The sequence below is a fragment of the Motacilla alba genome, chromosome 14 (genome assembly GCF_015832195.1).
Source record: "Motacilla alba alba isolate MOTALB_02 chromosome 14, Motacilla_alba_V1.0_pri, whole genome shotgun sequence".
In the NCBI taxonomy this organism is placed as follows: Eukaryota; Metazoa; Chordata; class Aves; order Passeriformes; family Motacillidae; genus Motacilla; species Motacilla alba.
Window position 1 is genome coordinate 7,388,841 of NC_052029.1, and position 18,854 is coordinate 7,407,694.

An 18,854-nucleotide genomic window follows, 5' to 3' on the forward strand; every position below is an offset into this window, starting at 1 on the left:
TTTACAAAAATTTTATTCAGATACATTCTGATGGGATTATTCTATTTGCTAAAATATAAGTTCAATTAATGAGGAATATCGATATGAAGTGTCCATAATTTATTGTGCCTTCATGCAAAGATATTTTACATGATACAATGAAGACAACCAAATTTTTCATGCAAATTTTCTCAGCATTTCACATTATCTGAAGTATTCAATACTTTGTTTTCTTTTTAAAAAAATTAACACTAAATATCTTTAGTACTAGCAACTACCCAAAAAGCTGTACAGCAACCAAGATGAAAATTTGCCAATATTTATAAAACAATACATTTTGGGAAGGAGAAGAGAGGTGAAATCAAGCACATTGATATGTAAGAAAAGGGAAAAATGTGGGTAAAATTTCAAATTCAAAAAAAGAAAGTATTGCTTTTATTTTTGTAATTAGGTGTCCCTGTTAAGATTTCTCTGAAAGGAAGTTTATTAATCCAAATAACTTGGCAATTTAGCATCACCACCACAATAAGAAATAAATATAGAAAATTTATTTTTATATTTTCATTTTATACCAGGAGGCTACTAGAATATCTAAATGACGCATGAGTTGTTATAAAACTGCCATATTTTTATCTAGCAGTTGTCCAAGCAGCATGTAAATTACTTTCCTTTTTTTCCCCATAATGTCATGATGCAAAGCAACACCATCTGAACTGTTTCTATGGGCTCTATATTCAATAATTTGTTAGAATAAATTGCTTCCCTTGATTATAGCATTACAAGACAGCAAGAATAAAAACATCTCTTGACGGGCAAAGTTTTGTTTTGTAGACCCTAAATAGTCTGTATTCCTTCTTCCTAAACTTCAACAGCAATTAGCAGGAAATTTTTGTAACTTGAAAAGAAAATGACTCGATTCACTATTTCATTGAAATGGTGCCCTTGAGCACCAAATGAACAGATTAATTCAGTGAGACATTCTGATGGAGAGGGAGAAGCATGAGCTGGAGAACTGTTTACCTTTCAAATTAAACCCCTGAAAATGAAATGTGCTGCTCTGCACTCCGCTCGATTTAACCTTCATGCCGAGTTTCAGGTAACCCAGACATTTCATGCCACACAATGGGAAGCATTTACTATAAAGTATTTGTCATATAAAAGCCAACCATTTCCTGCTGACTTATTTCTCTTCTTCTTGGATACTGATATGACAAAAAAATGGAAATGAAGAAGAACTGAATGCTCTTTTCTAAGTGCTGTACACATAAAATATCAACTGCAGTCTTATGCAGTAGAAAACCCAGAGGATCTGGATTCAAAATCTGAAATACTCTGTATTCCCCCTTAGTGTGCAGGTGACAGTGTTAGGAAACAGGTGGGCTGTGACTAGAAATCTTAATGACTATGCCAGGAGTCACATTATTTTTATTTCTATTTGTATGGTACTGCAATTAAGTCACATATTTGAAAACCAGATTGTATTCATGCAGTCCCAATTGCTATTCTAAAGCTTCTTTGAGAATTGAACTTTCCAGCTACAAAGTAACACAGTGAACTTAAGGAACAAAGTTTCTTTTGTGGCTTTAAAATGGCACAAAAACTGTGGTATATTACAGAATTATCACATAGAACCATATATGAGATTAATTTGAGTTCCTTTCCTAGTTTGAACACAATACAAATGGGTCCATTTCTTTTCCTTTTACCCACACTATAGCACAAGCATATCTGTCAAATATATATTAGCTACAGTTTTTCCTATAACCCACAAGGCAAAAGACTGTATGACAATAAGTCAATACACTAGTTAAGCCCACTAAGAGAGTTGAAAACTAAAATCTACTTACTTTGAAAGTCAAGAATAATACAGAATTTAAGCTTCTATATTACATCATACCTAAATAGCATTATGAAAGCAATATTTAACTTCAAATTTTTAACATATAACTTGAGGTTTAATATTTTCAAGGCTTTTCTACTTTAATAAATGTAGCCCAATTCTGAAACATCAGAGAGTCATAATGTTTTACCAATTCTACTTGAAGACATTGGATATCAAAGCTTAGTACCAAGAAACATTATTTAGATTATTTAGCCCCCTGTCCCACATGCATTAATAACAAGTTTTGCTTTCTTCTCAGCTCTCCCTGCCAGTCTGACTTTGACAAACGAATCTGATGAAAGATAGCTTCTGTGAGCTCCTAAATCTCACAGAGGACAAAAGCAGATATATCTGTACTTCTGATTCCAATGCAAGTCAAACACATACTTTAATTTCAGGACACCCTGAATTGTTTTGCTGAATTTGGACAGAAAAAGAGCCAAATCTAAAATCAAATTACTTCCTCCTCTAAGATTCTTCCTGCACCATTCTCTTTCAAACATTCCATATGTTTTCTGTTATTGTCTATGTACTAGTTAAACAGGAATTGTTATACTTCCCATTTTCAAATACATATTTTATGTGGGAGGGGTGTGTGTGTTTCTTAAAAAACCTTATTCCTATTATGCTGCTTCCCTTTCCAAAGGGACTTTAGTTCCTCCATCACCTGCAGCTTTAAGGGGGTACTGTCTATGAATAGACAGGTCCTGCTCACCAAAAACAGCAATCAGCTTTTACAGGAGGGAAATGCATGACAGGGGTTACACAGCAATGACACCATGGGAAACCCTTAACAGCAAAAATATTAACACTCAAACTCTAATTTGAATGGCTTCAAAATTCTTCATATATATATATGAACTTCATATTTATATATTTCTTCATATATATACACACACCAAGCCAGGCAACTCTACTTGACAAACTTCCTTAAAAACCAATAAACACTATAAGCACAAGAGCAAGCTCTATTGTTTTCTTTTACTTGCAATAAAATCTTTATCTTCTTTGCTTTTTAATCCTAAAACAGTTATCCTGCAGCCTATCTTAAACTCTTCACTATCTTCAGCAACAGGCAAACAGACCAAACACTGATAAAAGGCAGCTTTGCTGTTGGGAACAAAAGAAAAGGAATCTATCTGCACTCTGTGAGCAAAGGCAAGTTTCCACTGGCATAAATGGGAGAAAGACAGCTCCTGGGAGCAGAACTTGCAGAATCACAACATAGATTCCAGAAGCCAACTTCATATAGATCCCAAATGGGTCTGATGTTGTCTTTGGCATGCTCATATATATGTGTGTATACCAACAGAATCTTTTTAAATACATGCACATGATATTTTTGAACTTTTTAAAATAGGGGCATATACAAATTAATCTACAATTGATGTTAGCCACTGATAGTACAGTGGTGAAAAGTACATATTCATTTTATCAACCTAACATTTGAAACATTTACTTCAGAGTTCTGTATTGCTCCCCCAATGCAACTGAGAAGTCACAGCAAAGTCACTCTTCTGGCCTCAGCAAAGTGCTGTGTATCCTTTCCATAGGGGTATCCAGTACTTTAAAGGAGAGCAGAGGATATCATGCAGTCAAGTCAGCACTCAGTGCAAAGCTACCTGATTCCATTTCTCCTCACTTAGACAATCAGTGAATTCAGGTCTTCAGTGGAACTAAAGAATAGAATTTCTATTTTGATATGCCCTCTACTGGGACAACACTTGCAAGAGGATTCTTAATTAGATCTTTACTCAATTACTATCATCTACCCAATGTAGAAGCAGCAACTGGGACTTTAAGACTGCTGCAATATCTAGTCAGTCCAGTGAATATTCATGTATTAATATTTAATGATTATTTTGAGAGACACCAACTACAACACCAGCAAAGGTTCAGAAGCCAAATGTAAGCGAAGTGTTATCTTAAATGAAACAAAATTAATTGTATTTGTATGCAAGAACCTACAGGGAACCCTTTCCAATCAAGGGCTGTGATTGTATAGAGCTCTTCCTCACGAGCTTCCCAGAAGTGGGCACACTGCAGTGCTGCCCCATGGAACCCAGCCTGTCCTGGGCATTCCTGACAGGAAGGCAGCAGTGACAAAGACAAACAGTGAGAATGGACAGATGAGTTCAAAAGAGCCAAAATACCTGAAGGCTTGATAAAAGGAAAAAATCTACCTCATGCAAGAAAAATTAGTTTGAAATTACAAATCTTGGTATACACAGCTATATAGTATTTTCTATACATAGAAAATACTGAGCAAATCACAAGCCAGGTTGATAGAGGGGGAACATGTTTTAAAATTACAAAACCTGAACAGTTCAAATGTTAACAATACAGTGGAAATTTGTAAGTTTTCAATAAATTGATCTGCATGTTAAAAAAGAATTAAAATAGATGCTGAGTATATGACATTTCTCTTATACACACAACACAAGGGAACATATATATTTGTTTTCCTCAAACAAAGCATTGATTAATTGAAATAAAAAGAACTATTATTCTTGTCAGGATTACTCATAAAGATTTTGACAAATATTTGCTACCAGCACTGACAGATCCTTAGTAGAAGATACACAGCATGGGGTCTAGTGTATATGAAAATTAATACATGGACTCTTGCCAGCATTATTATTTTCCTTCAGTGAATATCTAACTTGATTCAAAGCAACATTTATAAAATAAATTATTCTCTTCCCTACTTTATTTTAGTTCAAACTTACTAAATTCAAATGTTAAACTAATATGCTGAAAATGAGGTTACCAAGCTGAAAGGCAAATACACACTCTTCTTTGTAATTGCAAAAAGGTTACTTGTCCAAAGCAGTATTCTTTCCTCTTTTCAGCTATTTTTCAACTAATTGGTTTTCTGTTATTAAATTTAGGTTTCCTCAAGCATTAAAGCTAGGTTTTAATCCTACATACGTAATTTGTTGAAATACTATGAACACGAACTTTTAAGATAAATTGTCCCAAAAGAAGGAAAACAAATGAAAGGCAAAAATACATTCGAAACATAATGATCAAGATTTATATTATTATTAATAACAGTGAGTTATAATTGTTAAATATTTTCAAATTCCACTGCTACTTGATTTATTTGATTTTCCAACTTTTTTAAATACTCATTCAGCTGAAATTCTGCTTTCTTTTTGCATTTTCCCAATGTCAAACTCTGCAACTTTGCATTTGAATCTGACCTCCCTGACTTCTACTGCAGTAAACAGGGAAAATATGCATAAAAATCAATACCTCTCTGTATTTTATTCTACATTACTCTCTTCTATTTAAGTTCCCTCCTCTGAGCTCCAATATTTTGCATAGCAAAGCACTGGACAGTATTTTGTCAGTCTGCAGGAGTGATTCCAGGTCATTCTGCAGAACACGGTGTCCTCTTGTGGTCCTGGAGGTTCCTAAATCTGGGGCATGTAACTGAACATGAAATTCAGCGCTGGTTTTAATTACAGCAAGACCTTTGGATGCCTCTGAAATCTACAATAAGCACATCACCTTCATTAACCCCACAGTACAGAGTGCATTGAAGGGATGCAGTGAGTAAACTCATCCACATACTGACATGCAGGATATAAAAGCATCAATGCCATTTTCCAAAAGCTGTAAAATGATTGGTTTTAGCCATTTACACATGGAGGACTGGTTTTTACTAATATGTTATTTGGGCATCTAATAACACTGAGGAGTTGCAAAGGATGTGAAAACCATAGACGAATGTAAGAGATGATTTTGTTAGCAGAATTCAGCCACTGAAACTGTTCTTTAGGCATTGATTTAAGATTGTATTGATTAATCTAGAAATGGGAAGACAGCTCTAATTCTATCAAAACCAGCAGAAGTAATATCAGAGAGAAAAAAATATCTATTGAAATCTAACTGCATATTTAAAGGTAAATGTGCTTTGGTAGCCACTACATTTAAAAAGCAGTATTGAAAAAAAGTAGTATTGGCAATATCTCTCCTAATGTTTATTACCAAACACTTCCATGTGTAACATCCTGCACAAATCCTCATCCTAAACTGAAAGTTCTGCACAATTCCAAGACAGAAATTCCCCCATGAATTAATTAATTTTATACTAAATTTTTTAACCTTCCTTTTAAACCTTCAACTGGCCCTGGAAAGCAGGGCCATCTCAGAGCCTTTAACCCGTCTCTGTCAGTCACACAGCACAGTTATTTTCCAAATGGTACAAATTCCAAAGGGGAATACATTCTGTGACACACAGAAAACAGCCCCACTAAAAGGACAAAAGTCTGCCTGCACAATGTGCTGTGCAAAAAAATTCCAGTGTGCCAAACTGAGCCTTGCACAGCTGAGGTGAAAATGTCACCCTGTGACTTGCCAGGTCACAACCACAGCACTGCCCCACGTCTCATCACAAGAGACTTTCAGGAGTGCAAGGGATGGCACCCACTTCTTACTGTAAAGAAAAAACCCTTTCTCTGAGATCTGATAAGTGGTTGTGGGTTTATGCAAGATTAAGGTAGAATTTTGTCTCAAGGCTAAAGCACCGTAAGAATAAGCAATGCAAATTCTTTAATGAGTTGCTCAACTGATAATTTTGTATGCATCAACTGTGCAACTGAAGTCGTAACTCAATTAGTATTTAAAGTAATTAAAGATGAAAGAGTATCCAAAAAAGCTTAAAAGGCGTCTTTTGTAATTTACTGAAGTGGCTGATACTCCATCACTTCAAAAAAAGGAGAATTAGTTATGTAACAAAGAAGAAAATGCCTGGTTTCCATTACAGAACCATCCACTAAAAATTAAATGAAAAATGCATGATCTCCTAATAGATGAAAAAAAGCAGGAAAGCTCTCATAAGTAGTTCCATTTCCTCAGTCAGCAGGCAATGAACCACATTAACTGGACCTTATGTCAAGCAAACAGACCTATAGATTTTATTGATAAATTTCATATATATTTGGATCACCACCACCCATCCCAGATTACGTGCGTCACTGCCATTTCACATGTGCCAAACTTACCTAGCCAGTTTCACAAAACACCTGGGAAATCACTGGAAGGCAAAGTTACTGTCTTTCAACATTCATAATCCACATTCACTGACATCTGAATGCCAGTAAGGTATTTCTAACTTTTTTCTATTTCTTTTTGAAAATGTATGTTACTTCATACAAATTAGCAAAGATCATTTTTCTAACACAGACAAAGGACAATTGTGGCATTTTATTAATATATTTATTACTGTGGTCTTAAACTAAACAGTGTCATGAAGATCTGAGTTTTGAAGTCATTATTTCAGCTGTCTTTTGATGACCAAATGGATCACTATTGTTGGAGCTTCTAAAATATTTAATATAAGAACTCAGTGATACAAAGGCAAAAAAATAGTAAAAAAAAAGTCCTATGTAAAAGCTAAAAATTTTGATTAACTTTAAAAACTCTAATTTAAGAACCCAGCAGCTTAGTAAAGAAGTTTCAGTCACAAACACAATTTAAATCTCCAATATCTTGGAGATTTTACTTGTGATAGCTAAATAAAATTTTTAGATAATTCCTGCATTGCAAAAGAAAATTACTTCAATTACTTGTCAATCCTTACTGGATTTGCAGTGTACATTGCAAAGTGCATTTACGCTCTTGATCAGCCTAAAGTTTTGATGATTAAAGATTTTAATTACATGGTACTACATATTTACTACATACATACTACAATATTTACTGTTTCATTTCAAAATCCCTATACGACAGGAGAACACAAATTCCCCTTTTTAAATGGCAGGGCTAGGACACAAAGGCACAGATTACAGGAATTAAGTACCTAAATATCTTTAAAAAGCTGGTTTAAAGAACTTAAAAGTATTGGTGAAGAGTGCAGGGATTCAAGGAATTTAGATTGATACTTTTTGAAATATACAGGAAGATTAGATGAATTACTTGCCAGTGTTAAGTGCTGGCATTTTTTGGAGAGAAATGGAGAAGAAACTTCATTTTATGTACAGGGCTGTCCAGTAGAGTTTTTGAGAGTTTGTGCATTTGTGCATGTCACCAATATTTCATTCAATAAAACCTCTCAGTACGTGGAAAAACCAAAGCATTACCTACATCAGTGAATCTCCAGCTGGTAGGGGGAACGTCTATAAAAATAGCAGCTACCAGCAGGGGTGAAAACATTTGAGTCACCTCATTTTTTGTGTATGGATAAGAGAGGTTTTCCCCCAACTTTTACTGATAATGTGAGTTCAAGTACCTTGTTTCCAATGGCCTTCTTTGGTGGGAAGTTAAAAGTCCTCACTTGCTGGTACTTATTCTGTAATTTCTGATGCAAGCTTCTGAACTCTGCGTACCTTCGATAGACATTCCACTCATCATCCTTTATCCTGATATAAACCTGTAAAACACAGACAGGGAAGGGAATTATGTAAAGACAAGCAGGGCTGATGTGTGTCCTTCACTCCTCAAAGCCTCCTGGCTCAGCACCTTCACGTGAGGCACCAGAAGCTCCAGGACCCCACGGCCCCAGACCCATGTCTGACTGCGTTTGCTGTTGTACACGTCATTAACCTCATTCTCTCCCTTCTCCCTTTTCCTCTTCTTTCTCTCTCTCTTATTTTAATCAAGACAAACACAGCTTGCTCATTTTAACATGACTCTGGGGCAACCATGGCAGCACTTCTTGTTACCATGGTTTCCAGCATATTCTACTACCCAGTGACCAAAGGGAAAAAATAATTTAATACCACTATGAAATTCATTTCTATGTCCTCAACACAGTTTTTCAACTTTGTAAATTAGCTTTGTAGCATCAGAATTGCAAAACCTAATTTTATCCAAAGTATGAAACTTAATTTACTTCCTAACAAAATTACATTGAAAACTAAACTAGAAATTTTATTGTTTGGAAAATAAACACAGTTCATTCTTTCTGCTTGTATAGGACATTAAGTATAATTTAACACAGCTGTAGTTTTTGTGATTCTGTTTTTGTTTGCTGCTCATTATTTCATGAGCCTATTACCAATTACATGCTAAATATTCGCTTTCTCTAGGAAAATGTCATGCAGAAGTGAAATATACTTACAGAAAACTGAGATTTCACTCTTTCCAAGGGAATGACACAGTTTAAAAGAATGCTGAAACAGCACAAGTCAGAAACTCTAAACCAAGCATCAGAACTTAAGATCCAGAGTGACCTTTCCCTCTGCTCCTTCAATGGAATCTGTAGTTTATTCATTCGTGCATGTGTGCATGTGTGTGTTAATACTCTCAGTATTTTACAGCAGGAATTAAACTGCAACAGTACTGATGACACGGCCTGGCAGCTCCAAAATCCCCTAGTAATTTAGTAGTAAACTGTAAGGCAAATATCAGGAGAACACTTATTAAAAAAGCAACACCAACCACCGTCACAGAGAGTGGGCAGTAACAACTGTATTTTTGTGGAAACTAGATAAGAATAAAATTTGGATTTTGATGTGGCCAATTTCAACACTGAATTGCAGCTTTTCCTGGTGACTGAAGCACAGTCCTTCTCTCTGAGACATTCCAAGTCCTTCAGAGCAAAAATTCAATTTTTCTAAGGACTGGTGGTATTTCAGAGATTAAGTGAATGTCCTCTTCCACAAAGGTTGCCCATGCTTTGGTCTTTCTGAAGTTCTCTCTTCAGACACCTAGTTTCCCAAATTTATAGGAGGCTTCTTTGCAACAAAATACAATGTATTATGCAGAAACCATGCAAATTTTGTCAAATTAGAATATTTCAGTGTAGAAAACCTAATACATTTTCTACAGGAAGACTATCATTCCAAAAAAGGAATGCTATAATTCCAAAATTAGCACATCTAAATTTAAAAGATCCAGAGTATTGTGAATTACAAATGCATATGCAAACAAAAATTCAACTAGTTTTGGTAACAAGAATTCAGATACTGTAATGATGGAACCACAACAGTAAGTCTGCAAGAAGTATTCAGATTTCTTTTTCACTTTGAAAACAAAGCCAGGATAATTAAACACCTACAGGACTATCTGTTTTAACAATTGAGTACATCTTTGAAGGCAAATGAAAGAATATATGAAATGCAACTATTTTGTTTAATTCTAATCAAATTTATTTAATGTAGTAAAAAATATATTAAAATCTTTATTCACTCAGCTCTAAGGCCTCCCCCTGCCTATTCTCACTTCAACCAGCATATTGCTTGGAATTCTGTATACATTCCCAAGATTCATGTTTCAATTTCCCTGTTTTCCCTATTGGGGGCAGGGATGACAAAAAAAAAAAAAAAAAGTTAAATTATTTTCAACTAAGTTATTTAATATGGAAATCCTAATTTAACTAAGCACTTATCTGTGCACATGTGATTTGGTGAATCATGCACTTTAACATTACCTGCTAAGCTGTAACCCATAGTTAACTAACCAAGGAATCCTGTATGCTGTAATTGAATGTTTTCAGGACTGTAAAAACACAGATTGATTTCTTAGATAAAACTATTGGAAAATTTCTTACTGTTCTTCTATGTACATAGATATTGATTTCATTTAGACAGCAAGAAATGAAAATGCAACATTTGGAGCCCTGTGCCGTATTGAATTTATTGACAATCAACTAACAGACTGTGAAAGGTATATTAAAGCTCATGATGCAGCACACATTTAAACTTTTAGTATTCTAATAGTATTCTCAGAGGGGAATACCATTCCCAAGCCAAGGGATTCCTACGTACTTAATGCAAATTCAGTTGGGAAATCAAACTAAGTAAATACTAAATATAAAATTATTTGGATAAACTTACCCTACTCTAGTCACTGAAGGCATATAGTTATCTTAGGGCCAAGTTATACAAAGTTGAAATGACTACTCTCAGGTTTATTTTCAGATCAATTTAAAAGTTCAATTCTAAATCATTCCATTTCCTTTCTGATTCCCCTGTTTTCCTAATATCATCCAATTCCTAACCTACTTAAATAATTTTCAGGGTAATGAAAATGTGCAGACTAAAGCAAAATCACTGCTAGAAAATTTACTTGTAGACAACAGATTTCACTATAATATTGTCTTGAATATAAAAAATAATTTAAGTAGCTTCTTTTTGTAATTTAGGAGCACTTTCTACTGGGGTCTCCTGTGTAAAGATTGATTGGTAACCTCTCTGTAGCTATGAGCTATGGCAGCTCTAAGAAAAAATTCAATTAATAAGTATTTTTAATGAATTAGTTTGTTATTTTCTCATCACAAACTTGTCTGAAGTCAGAGATTTGGAGAGCAATAGCAGTAACAGTAGTAATTTAATAGTGTTTATCAGTCTGCTACCTGCTCACGTAATATTACTGAAATGCCAAAAACCTTCAGAGAATCAATGTGAAAGCACAAGTTTAATGATTGCATACTTAAATGAAAAATCCCGCTCCCATGGTACTGGGGTTTGAGCCAGAAGTTTCTTAACAGGTTAAGAATCTTTAAGCAGTTCTGAGTCAAAAATGCTGTTAGCAAGTCCTGCTAACAGCCTGGTACCAACTGACACAACTCATCACCTCTTACACATAAAAGCCTGAGGAAAATAAAGGACAGAAGCCAAAATATTAACTTGTTCCAGCTCCAGTGTACACAGACCAAATGCCTGTAATCAACATTCATCCTTCTGATCTGCAGAAGTCCCGTGTGGGTGCTTCTCTTTTCTGATGCAAGACCCAGTTTGTTATATTGAGGATTCACCTTTTGTCTCTCTCCAGTAGAGCTGGCAGCAAGAGATACTGACTGAGATATTACAGAGCCTTCTCCTGTTGCAATGACATCCATGCTGTAGAATTCCAGATTAAACATCAGGAAGGATATTCCCTACACAAAGTTACTCCTGAATCTTGCCTGCAAATGTGGCTCCCATTTCCTGGAAGGATGGACTGAATACATAATGAAAAATGAATTCTAAGACAGAGAACTCGATTGATGGGAGCTCTACAAATACAAAAGCGCTGAAGTCAAAGTCCTTGTGAGCCCTTGCCCCATTCCAGAGGGAAGGGAGTAATATTAAGGGAAGCTGAGCAGTGAAAACTCTACTAAACCACATATAAACATGGCACAAGACACAAAAGAACTCAGGACATTTCAGCAGCAGAACACTTCAAAGGACACAGAGAATACTGAGAATGTCTGCAAAGAATCAGTCCTAGGCTGGACAAGGTCATAGGTTTGAGCACGGAAAAAAATGATGGAGAGCATAAGGAATGCAAAAGGAAGCTACACTAAGGAAGCTCCTGTGACATTTACCAGCTAAGTAAGCATTACAGGAGGGAAAAAGGGGTGATAAAAAAAACTATTACTTCTGTACGACTGTAATTCTACTGTGTTAATGTATTTCCCTTCCCTCACAAGGTCCTTTTGTTTGTTACATACTTTCAAATTAATGCCCAAGCATGTGATAAAAAAAAAGGAAAATCAGCAACTGGTTTGGTAGGGACAACCCAATCAGCATGAACACAAAACCAGAACATGCTAATTGGCACCATTACTTTCTGATGTTAAATCAGCTAAGCTTGACTGGTGAATGTTTCCCTTACATTTGCTTTTAAATAACACTACAAATCTTGGAGTATCATTAGTCCACAGTTTTACACTTTGGATAATAAAGTTTTTTTAATTCTTAAAACTGGTTAAATTTTAATACACATCTCAATTATTCAGGAGCATGAAGAGAGATTTTGATCAAAGTTTACCATTTAATAAATAATTGTTCTCAGGGGATTGAAATTATCTTGTTAGAAAAGCAGACTATGAAATGGGAGTAAAGTATTTCAATCTACTTAAGTTTTATCAAAATTATGTATTTCTGCACTCAAAGCATATGGAAGAAGTTAAAAGTATTCATGAAAAAAGTAAGAACCAGTTTCATTTTACTTCACTTCAGGACAATGGGATTCTGTTAAGAATACAAATTCAAGCCCAATTCTCCAAAGTTACCTCTGAAGTGTGAGAAGTGAATACAAATGCAAGTTATATTTTGAGACAGCTGCAGGCCTGCATTTATGGTTAAGTTCTCCCTTTGAAAATGATCCAATTTAAAAATTTTCTGCATAATGAAAAACAAATGGAACAATGAAACTTTTCAGCTGTGATAGGAGCAGATTTTTGTGTGCCATAGAGACATAACAGGAATTAGAGTGAATAAGCTTTTATTTCAGTATGACCATTTTATCCACTTGCACAAAGACTACAATACTTGAATATAATTTATGTTAAATCTTCAAGTTTCTGTTATTCAGTTCATAAAAATGAACAATACAGTGTCAAATATATGACACAACACATATCGAAGCATGAACCTTAAAAACAGCCAATATTGTTCCACTAAAGAGAAAAGTGTCACACATTTTAGGCTTATCCACTCAATTACAGACATGCAGAGTAATGATCACTGCTTTTGCAGTCACCATCCTGCTTCTATTCACTACAACAGCACTAAAGTGACTGGCCACCAGGGAACAAAGGCAACACTGCCTCCACTTTTGTGACATGGAATCAGTATTTTTTGTCTTTTTTATATACAAATCAAATCAGCACCAAAAAAAAAAAAATCACTCAATAGGTAATAAGCTCCTTTTGACAGTGAAATATGGCTTATAATTACCAAGATAATTAACGTGGTTTCACAAACATGCACTTTGAACCACACAGTCATTGCAATGCATGACAACCACTGCAGGGAAAGAAGTTTCTGCAGAAGAGAAAATATGTAAAATGACAACAGTGCTGCCTTCTTCTCCAAACAGAATTTTGTGGGTGCTCAGACAAGAGAAAGGAGGCTATCTCATCAATCAGTTTCTAAAATACATAACATCACTAGTATTTATTTTAGATATTTATTGAATATAAATTATTTGTTACTTTTCTGAAGTAGTTACAAAATAATCTGAAAATAGAAGTTCTGCTTTTACTTTCCTAGGATTTTTTTGCATCCAGCACTTCAATAAACAAGTCAATGTACTAAGCTATAATTCTGTTTCCTTTAGAAAAAGAAATAATTACAGAAGTCTCCAAAGACTGATCTCATCTTTCCATACCCCCTTCATCCCAGTTATTTAAAAACTGTTCTGCTTTATGCTTCCTCTTATGCTTCTTTGGTGCATCCTTGGGTCCCACTGCAGAAAAAGTGGGATATTCAACATTTTTGGCTCATGCACTCTCAAATCACTCTGAGATGTCATGAGCCACATCTTTCCTTCAAATTCTCCCAATCATTCCAGTTCATTTTCTTCTCTACTTGCCCTGAGCAACACTGAAATGAAATATGATTAGAAGACTATTTATTGCTCCTTTTTGCCTGCTTAGCACTGCAGCTGCTGAAGTAATCCAGTTCATCATGTATCAGGAAAATAAAATGCAACTTTGGGTTTAATTTTTTGGGTTTAGTTTGTTGCTTACCTTTCAACTCTTACTTGCCAGTCTGTTGCCTTCCATTTTCAACCTTGGAGGAAATACCAGGCCCTGCTGGCTTGTGATTAAATTCAAGGTCAACAGGCCCAGCTGGCACATCCTGGACTGTGCTTTCCCTGTTTCATCTCTCACTCAAAGTATTTTCTGGGCACTGTCCTCCTCAAACACTTTTGGGTATCAAATACTGTTCTCCTCCACCTCTTTCATGTTGTGTTTCTGTGAAAATCCTCCCTCTCCACTGCAAGGACACAGAGGCTGGAGCATGTCCAGAGCAGGGACCAGAGCTGGGGAAGGGGCTGGAGCACAACTCCAGGGGGGAGCAGCTGGGGGGGCTCAGCCTGCAGAAGAGGAGGCTCAGGAGGGACCTCCTCACTCTGCACAACTGCACTCTGCTCCCTGCAGGAGCCTGGAGCCACGGGGGTTGGGCTTTGCCCCCTGGGAACAGGGACAGGACAAGGCGAACGGGCCTCAGGCTGTGCCAGGGGAGGTTCACATGGAATGACAGGGAAAACTTCTCCATGGAAAGAGCTGTCCAACACAGGCTGCCCCACCAGGAGTGGAGTCACCACACCTGCAGGAATTTAAAAGCCATGAGGATGTCTCTTCTGGGGACATGGGTTAGTGGTGGCCTTGACAATGCTGGGGAACAGCTGGACTCAATGATCTTAGAGGGGCTTTCCAACCAAAATAATCCTGTGATAGAAGCCCTTTCTTAGGAAAGCATACTGCTCTTCCCTCACAGAGGAAGTGCAGAGGAAAACAACAAGTTTTTAAACATCGTTTAAAGTAAAATAAAAAGAAATATTACAAGCAAATATGTCAGTCAATACTAAACAGCAAGACTGAAGAGAGTCAAAGGAATAAAAAAATTGTAAGAAATGTTTATTGATTATAGTCTTAGGGTGTCCTATTCATATGCAAATAGTAACAGTCTTGTCTGATTAGCATATTAATCTTTAAACTTATTTGGTTTATAATGTAAAGTGTTCACTGCTCTGCAAACAAGGCGGATTTGCAAGAAGCCATTTAAATACTGATATCACTTTAGGAATCATAAAATCTCAGTTTCATTATCTTAAGTGTCAGGCATTGATAATTATAGCAACAAAAGGCATGACTAATGGCATTTGCTGTACACTTCAGGAAAGTGGAATCCACATGTATACAGAAAACAAGATACTCTACAGTTGAGAAATATGACAAAATAATATTACTGCAATAATCAACTTGCTTTACACACTAAAGAAACTGCATCTAACTATCACCATCTAGAGGTAAAATGAAAATGCCTTTTTTTTTTTTTAATTCTGATCTGGACTCTGTCTGTATGCCCATGAATATATTAGACAAGAAATTATTTTCTAATGGTGAGCAATGTCTGCCACTCAAAAGAGATGGGCATCAAACTGGAGAGATCACATAGAGCAGTCATGAGAAAGCAACCTAGAGAAACTAGGTTGTTTCTATCTAACTAGAGAAAACAGGTTGTTTGGAAGAGAAGACTTTTGCCACCATGACCCTGGCTTTAAAAAGTCACCTAATATTTAAATTGTCTGTTTAACAGACTGGGCTTCCTTAAGTGTGACTTTGTACAAAACAAGTTAATTTCTCCATATATGGCTGTGTCCTGTAACATTTATAACTAATCAGTCTGCCACTCAGTAATAGCCATCAGAAACTCTGTAAGGGAATAAACCTCTGAACCTTCTTTTGGATAACTGATGTTCTTGCTGAAGACATGGTTATGAGTGTCTAGTCTGAGCTCCTGTCACAGCCTGGATAATTTCATCCACTGAAGTCCAAACAATCCTTATGATTTTTTGATTTGTAATAAAGACACCAATTGGTCATCTAATTATTTTTTTAGTCAGGTGCAAAATTAATTGTACTAGTAATCTGTCAGTGCTAATGAATGGCAAGACAGGAGTCAAGAACTAAACCTGCAGCAAAACAAACTTGAGCAAGTACAAATAGAGAGGATGCACTCTGAAAACATTTAGAATGAGCTTGCCAGGCACAGAAGATAAGCATTAGATGAAAGGAAAGATGTTTTGTCATCCTAATATTTCCATTTTAGGACTAAATTAGTCATTATTAGCATAACATTACAAAGACAACTCATGTTTAGTTAAAATGACCTCCAAGTTTCTTGCACCCTGCTCTTAAAGCAAGGCACACTGATCCCAATGGCTCAGAAAATTCCTTGGAGAATTATGAAATGTATTTTATCCAGAACACTTAAATATTCACACAAGGCATAGTGGTATTTAGTCTTCCAAAATATCACTACCTAGGGATTTCCTTAGAAAGGAGTCACATCTTTGAGTTTGGATTGATTTTTCCTGAATTTATTTGCTCAATTATTTTCTAGACCCACAAAAACTTCCAGTATTACCCCATATTCTACATTGTGGAGAAGACCACAGTCAAGCACTTGTTTTGAAATTGCAAGGCAATAGTTTCAATGGATGCTCCAATTTGCATTTTGAAACAGTTAAAAATGTCTCCATTTCCTTCATGATTTGAAATATTGCTAGTGTATTCCCCTCTCAGTTGCCTTTCATGCAGGCTGAGAATTTCTAATATGCTCCTCCAGTGAAAAATCTTTTTTTTCCACCCATATTATTTGCAGTTGATATATTTCATTGGAGAGGAGTAGAACTGCACACAGATAAACCAGAAATTAGACACAGCGTAATAGCATTTTCTATTTGTCTATCCCTTTCCTAATCATTTGTAACAACTTGGTTTTTAGACCTCCTTAAATCCTTTTAAAAATTATGTCAGATTAGCTACTTTAAAATCTGTGGTGTGCAAGCCAGAAGCTATTTATCAGTCACTTTTCAGCTATTTCACCTTTGAATTCCTGGTGCACTGCATGTGGAGATTTATGCTTTATTTATTCAAGAAGATCTGCTACTGGCATTTCATTTAAAACAGACAATCTGCTATTCTCCACAAGGAATAATCCAGAATGAGAATAACCCATAACAACTCCATGGTGAACAGAGATTATAACATATGCATTTTTCTGTTACTATTCTGAGAAAACAAACGAAAAAATATTTTTAATGGAACTCAATAACTACACTGAAGTGCACATCCAATTCTAAATAGCTATTCCCCTAAAATTTATACACCCTCTAATTGTTTTAACATCCACAGTTGAATGATATGGATCCCCAGCTCTGTTAATTTTTAAGACAGTAACAGATAGTGCTAAACTGGGGCACTGAATTATCTGCTGCTCACAACTGTCCCCTTGAACTCAGCCTTTCAAATTGAGCATAAAATTTGGCTACGTTTCCAGAGCTTGTTTTGAAATCCTCAAGATTCATAACCAGTTAATTCTGCCAGTTAAACATTACTGCAAGAGTGCAGTGTAACTCGACAAATACAGGGGTCTGATTGAAATTTCCACATCTAATAGGATTAATTATAAAATGCTGCTTGCTTTCAGAGTCCACAGTTTTATTTCTGAGCTTGTCCAGAATCCTTAATCCTTGGCAGAAATTAAAGAAACTATTTGATGGCTGGAACTATGTGACAAGTATTCTGGTGCTGGAAACTTTTCCTGCCATATGTACTGAAGAGCAACAAAACTGGGTTTTTTTAGGGATAAAATTCCTAATTAGCTTTAAGTACAGTCATAAGTATTTAGCAAATCTAAAAATCATGCTTAACCAAACCAAATTTTCAATCTTCGCCTGGTCCCGCACACTTTAGCTTTCTCCAAAGTTCATTTGATGTCTTTTCCTCAGCATTAACAAGCACAACCAAGAGTCATTTTTTACATCTGTTCACTCAAGTTCTCCCAGAGAAATGTGAACTCCAAAAGGTATTGGTAATAATCTCACTCACACCAACATTCTGCACTATTGCTACTTTCCTTTATATTGATATACCGCAAGTCCTTTCTCATGTGGCCGATACAAGGAGTTATGCATTTTAATTTTCTGGCACTGGAGAAACAAATGATAAGGCAGTAAAAATAATGTTTATTATGAATAAAAAGACTCTCAGAAATGAGCTCAATCATTTATCCTAATTGGACTCCCAGTCTGGGTCTGTTTAGGACATACTGGTAGCCTGGTAAATATCCTTTTCAACAATTTCAACACTGAATCAAAGTCTGTGTAATCATGGGCACATGTTTTAGCAGAGATTTAAGAAGATAAATGCACACTGCTGTTATTGAAGCTATACTAAAGTTTTCTAAGTGAATGCTTTCCTGGTCATTATAAAATGTAAAATATATATTCAGCAAGCACACAACTATATAATTGATCAGAGAAGTGGCACTCACTTCAAATGTTTCATCACAGTTGTAGAAGCCCGTTTGGGAAAATACTTCTTTTTCACATGCACAGAGGCAGTGACACTCCTGTTACAGTGACCAAAAACTGGCAGGAAAGATATTCATGTATTCTTGTACAAGGAAAGAGCTCAACAGGTGCCATGATCAAAGTTTAACAAGAATTATTGACATTTTAAGTCACTTCTACATGTAATTCCTGCTTGCTTATTCTCCTAACTACTAAAAAAACGTACAACTGCTCACTGGAAAAATTC

At 35.7% G+C, this 18,854-nt stretch overlaps 1 protein-coding gene across 2 annotated transcripts in view; it reads right to left on the reverse strand.

The window, feature by feature from the left end:
• SNX29 (sorting nexin 29) overlaps positions 1 to 18,854 on the reverse strand; it is a 102,971-nt gene that overhangs the window by 37,673 nt on the left and 46,444 nt on the right. For both annotated transcript variants that reach the window (XM_038150822.1, XM_038150823.1), the window contains exon 19: positions 8,100 to 8,240. In XM_038150822.1, the coding sequence (XP_038006750.1) occupies positions 8,100 to 8,240 (141 nt within the window). The remainder of the gene's footprint in view (positions 1 to 8,099; positions 8,241 to 18,854) is intronic.